Below are 5,527 nucleotides of genomic sequence, written 5' to 3'. Positions count from 1 at the left end.
GCCTCCCAAGTAGCTGGGACCACAGGGGCCCGCCATAACGCCCGGCCATTTTTTGGTTGCAGCCATCATTGTTGTTTGGCGGGCCCAGGCTGGGGATTCGAACCCGCCACCTTAGGTGTATGTGGCTGGCCTTAGCCGCTTGAGCCACAGACGCCAAGCTGGTAAGTTCTAAGAGCCAAAGACAGGAAGCAATTCACCTACTGTGCTATGCTGGCTCATGAAGATTTTTCATAACACATTTCTATTAACACTTTATATCATGGTTCAATACTATTTCATTATATATTTAAATAACCTTCTAGAATATTTCCAACTTTACTTTTAAAAATGCTACACCAGTTGGTGGCACCTGTGAATCAGTGGTTAGGGTGCCAGCCCCGTATACTGAGGGTGGCGGGTTTGAACCTGACCCCGGCCAAACTGCAACAAAAAAATAGCTGGGCGTTGAGGTGGGTGCCTGAGTCCCAGCTACTTGGGAGGCTAAGGCAAGAGAATCTCCTGAGCCCAGGAGTTGGAAGTTGCTGTGGGCTGTGAAGCCACAGCACTCTACTGAGGACGATAGAATGAGACTCTGTCTCTAATAATAATAATAATAATAATAATGCTATAGCAGGTAAACATTTATAATCATCCTTTATTACATCTTCAGGACAAGGTCCACCTTTTCAGTCACTATCTCATACTGGGAGTGGGAAGAGAATCTCAGTACTATATAATATGATTTCATTTTTATTTTATTTATTTATTTTTTATTTTACATATGTTTTTTGAGACAGAGTCTCACTATGTTGCCCGAGGTAAAGTGCTGTGCTGTCACAGCTCACAGCAACCTCAAACTCTTGGGCTCAAGCAATTCTCTTGCCTCAGCCTCCCAAGTAGCCTGCCACAATGCCTGGCCATTTTTTTGTTGCAGTTGTCATTGTTATTTAGCAGGCCTGGGTGGGGTTTGAACCAGCCAGCCCTTGTGTACGTGGCTGGGTCCTAACCACTGAGCTATGGGCACCAAGCCAGTGACTTTTTAGAAAAATACATATCCACATTAATGTATACTTACAGGTGGAAGGATATGCACTAAAATGAAAATTATGGTTTTCTCTAAATAATAAATAAGAGTATAATTTAAATTTCTGTTGTTTTCTGATTTTTCCCTATATTAATCATTGTTATTTATATAATAAGGAAATTATGCAAAGTGTTTATGTAGAAAAAAACAATTTTCCTAAGTTCTCCTGACACCTCCACAGAGGTGTTTCGGAACCATTAGCATCCTGACTCCCTCCCTCCAATAGCTTCTTGTACTCCGCGTGAATTTTTACTCTCTTCTGTGTCTGAGCACTCACATATGCCGCCCAAAGTGCCTTTATCTACTCCAAAATTAATTGAATCTCTCTCAGAAATGAAACATGCCATAGATTTTCTGATTTCAGAAAAATTTCCCTGGAGATTTAAGGAACTTTTTTTTTTAAGACTTTGTAGTCTTTCATTTGGAATGGTCTTTTGTTCCATCCACTTCTGTACTAACAAATACAGTCCCATCACTCTGCACTCACACCCTTACCCTCTAATCAAAACACAAATCCCACAAATTCATCAGTAACCCCTTCATCTGAGGGGGCGAGGGGCTGTAACCTCAGACTAACTCAGCCTAGGAAAACACAGGACAACAGCATCTCAGCATCAGAGCACTCACCTTAGCTCAGGAAGATAGTTAATTTTTCATATCTATGTTTTCTTATAGTCAGCAGAGTTGGGACTAAAAACGGCATCACAAATCCTTTCTTCCCCACTATACAACTGTACAACCCCTTCATGCTTATCTACAGGCAACTCAGTCTTTTGGGACTTTCTTGTTTCCCAAACATGGCCAGTGAGAGAACCAGCAACAGACACCACCTATGCCTTGTTTATAAACCCTCTCTCCATCCTTCATCTCATCCTTAATTCTGACAACCAGGAAAGGGTTCTTACCTGTAGGGGAGTTTGGGTGGTTGCCAAAGAATGTGCATCCATATTTGAACCTCACTCCAGAAAAAGTAATTTTTGAAGCCATATTCAGAAGAGGCCTCTGTTTTTCACCAGAAAATCTTCAGGGCTTCCTTAAAATATTTATTCAATGAAAACCAAATATGGTAATAGATTTTATCTCCTTCCTATTCCTCAACTTGATGAAAGCAGAAGCACTAAACAGGTAAACACCCCTTAAAGAGACCTCATGAGAACTGAAATTGCAATGTGGGGGCTACTCAGTCCACAGAGACCCAATCCCCAGGATCAGCGCAGTGAAAATCACAGCCTTAAACCTATGCTAGCAGGTGTGATCAAAGTGGGAGCTCAAAGGGTGGAGAAACAAATAGGAAGGCAAGGAAAAGAGGAACCAGACAAAGAAGTCTTTTCTGACAACTAATTTCTTTCTTTTTTTTTTTTTTTTTTTTTTTTTTTTTTTTTTTTTGAGACAGCGTCTCACTCAGTCGCCCTGGGTAGAGTGTCGTGTCATCATATGTCTCACAGCAACCTCAGACACCTGGGCTCAAGTGAAAGGACTATAGGCACCTGCCACCAGGTCAGGCTAGTTTTTTCTATTTTTAGTAGAGACAGGGTATCCACTTGCTGGGGCTGGTCTGAAACTCCTGAGCTCCAGAGCAGTGCCTGTGGCTCAAAGGAGTAAGGCACCGGCCCCATATACTTGGAGGTAGCAGGTTCAAACTTAGTCCTGGCCAAAAACTGAAACTCCAGCAATCCTCCCTCCTCCGCCTCCCAGTGTGCCTGGATTGCAGGCATAAGCCACTGTGCCCTGCCCCTGAGAATTGTGTTCACTGAACTCACCAGAAAAAATAAAATTTGTGTGCTTCCTTCCACGTGCAAATATAATTACTCATTGACCAAATGACCCAAACAAACACTTATTCGTGTCACTTTTACCTCACCATTTCTGGCTGATCACACAAATTCTTGGTACCAGGTTGAAAGAGGATCATTGATACAAACTCACACGGCAGCCTCCCCACCTTCAAGGCCCAGCTTCCTCTAGCATAGGGGGGAAGGCAAAGCTTGAGTCCTGGGCCTTCTGAAGCTGCTCCTCCCTGCTCTGGGCTTTCCCCTCATTGCTTTCTCTGATCCCATCCTGAGTCTCCACTCATTCTGCTGCTTGTCACCTCCAGAACCCTGGAGAGCAGCTCTCCTTACTGGCTGCTGGAGGAAGGACCAGCTTCCATTCCAGACCTGCAAATACCTGTCCTGTATCACACAGTCTCTCTCCCTCTCCCTCTCTCTATCTCTGTCTCTCACACATACACATACATACACATACATACACTGTTCCCCTGACCACCTCTTAGACTCCCTTAGGCTCTAACATCCCACATAAGGTGTCCCCCCCTTAGGTGGAAGCCCTCCTTACCTTGTAGGGTGCTGAGTCTCATCCTGGGCTATCCCACCATGTGGACAGACACGTTATCCTGCTTGGTTTGAAACCCACACCAGATCTACACTCTGCATGAACACTTTTTCTATCCTGCTTGGGCTCTGACATGCCGTGTCACCTCCCAACAAGGGTACCCATTCTACCCTACTTAGGCTGCAAGTTTTCATACTGGGCTAGCCCCCCACCTGGACACTCTCTTTATCCAGCTTAGGCTCTGAGACCTAACCCACACTGGACCACACTATGCATGGTGCCTTCCTTACCTCTCCCAGATGCTGATATCCCACACCAAGCTGCCCCTCCACAAGGACCTCTCCCTTACCCATGGGGGACTCTGGAAACAGTAATATAATCTACCCCCAATCCCTTTACGTTATTAATATTCCGTGAAGGGGTCTTCTGATAGTGTTCTCCAAAATGGGGGATAAGTACCCTAGATAGTATAAGGATCTACCAGGTAGTATAAAACAAAAATCCAAAGAAACAAAATATTAATATTATAAATTCTATTTGTTTAATATTTTTGTTGGTTTGTTTGTTTGAGATAGAGTCTCACTATGTCGCCCTCAGTAGAGTTCCGTGGCATCATAGCTCACAGCAACCTCAAACTCTTGGACTTAAGTGATTCTCCTGCCTTAGCCTCCCAAGTAGCTAGGATTACAGGTGCCCACCACAATGCCCAGCTGTTTTTTGTTGTTGTTGTTGTTGCAGTTGTCATTGTTGTTTAGCTGGCCCAGGCTATCACCTTGGTGTATGTGGCTGGCACCATAACCACTGTGCTATGGAAGCCAAGCCTATTTATTTAATATTTTAAGTAAAATAAGCTTTACTAATATTATATGGGTTCAGTATTGGTTACATGTCATGTGTGGTATAGTACCTATTAGGAGGGAAGAGTGGAATCCCACAGCTCTAAGAAGTTGGTGGTAAACCCTCACTTGTTCATTACTCTCCATGTGTTTTGTCACATTGCAATTTACCTAGTAACAAAGAATTTGCTTGGCCTTTGTTCAGAGTTCCTAGGAGATAGCCTCTAAAGTCTTGGAATTTTTCAAGTAATAGGAGTGTCTATTTCAGTAATGGTGGGTGGCCCTTATACCTTCTGCTAATGATGCCTCTCACGGTGGGCCCCTAGACAGCTTATGCCAACAAGATGATGTAGAGTAGACTCTGGCCATGCCAGAAAGACGAACCCATGATTGGAGTGTAGAGGCTGGAGCTGCCAGCTATCAGTCCAGGCAGGGGAGGGATCTTGGATTGAGTTCAATCTTCTTGTAACCAACAATTCAATCAGTTATGACTACATAATGAACTTGAATAAAAACTCCAGACATTTAAGTTCTGGTGAGTTCCCGTGGCTGGTAATACTTTGTGTATTGTCACACAATACAGTGCTGGGAAAATGACACATCCTGGAGTCCATGAAAGTTTCACATTTGGGATCCTCCTATACCACACCCCATGAGTTTCTCTCTCCCTTTCGTTAGTTCCAACTTGACTCCCTTTTCTATTAAAAAACTACAGTTGGCAGGACACCATAGTTCAGTGGTTAGGGCACTGGCCACATGCATAGGGACTCATGGGTTCAAATTCAACCCAGGCCTGCTAAACAACAATGACAACAGCAAAAAAAAAACAAAACAAAAAGCCAGGCATTGTGGTGGGCGTCTGTAGTCCCAGCTACTTGGGAGGCTAAGGCACTCATCCCAAGAATTGGAAGTTGCTGTGAGCTGTGACACCATAGCGCTCTACCATGGATGATATAGTGAGACTCTGTTTCAAAAAATTAAATAAAATAAAACTACTGTTGTGGCTTGGTGCCTGTGGCTCAAGCAGCTAAGGCACCAGCCACATACATCTGAGCTGGCAGGTTTGAATCCAGCCTGGACCCGCCAAACAACAATGACGGCTGCAACCAAAAAATAGCTGGGTGTTGTGGCAGGTGCCAGTAGTTCCAGCTACTTGGGAGGCAGAGGCAAGAGAATCTCTTTTAAGTCCAAGGGTTTGAGGTTGCTGTAAGCTGTTACACCATAGCACTCTACCAAGGGTGACATAGTGACTCTTGTCTCAAAAAAAAAACAAAAACAAAAACAAAAACCTCAGCGC

At 43.9% G+C, this 5,527-nt stretch overlaps 1 protein-coding gene across 1 annotated transcript in view; it reads right to left on the bottom strand.

Annotated features, from left to right (window-relative positions):
* Nucleotides 1-3,419, bottom strand: part of LOC105887670 (C-type lectin domain family 4 member A-like) — a 33,737-nt gene extending 30,318 nt beyond the window's left edge. Inside the window, exon 1 of the mRNA XM_012809296.1 lies at nt 3,398-3,419. Within this exon, the coding sequence (XP_012664750.1) occupies nt 3,398-3,419 (22 nt within the window). The remainder of the gene's footprint in view (nt 1-3,397) is intronic.
* Nucleotides 3,420-5,527: the final 2,108 nt, after the last annotated feature.

The sequence above is a fragment of the Otolemur garnettii genome, unplaced genomic scaffold (genome assembly GCF_000181295.1).
Source record: "Otolemur garnettii isolate 467f Iridium unplaced genomic scaffold, OtoGar3 scaffold00104, whole genome shotgun sequence".
NCBI lineage: Eukaryota > Metazoa > Chordata > Mammalia > Primates > Galagidae > Otolemur > Otolemur garnettii.
This window is presented reverse-complemented; position numbering and strand designations above follow the sequence as displayed.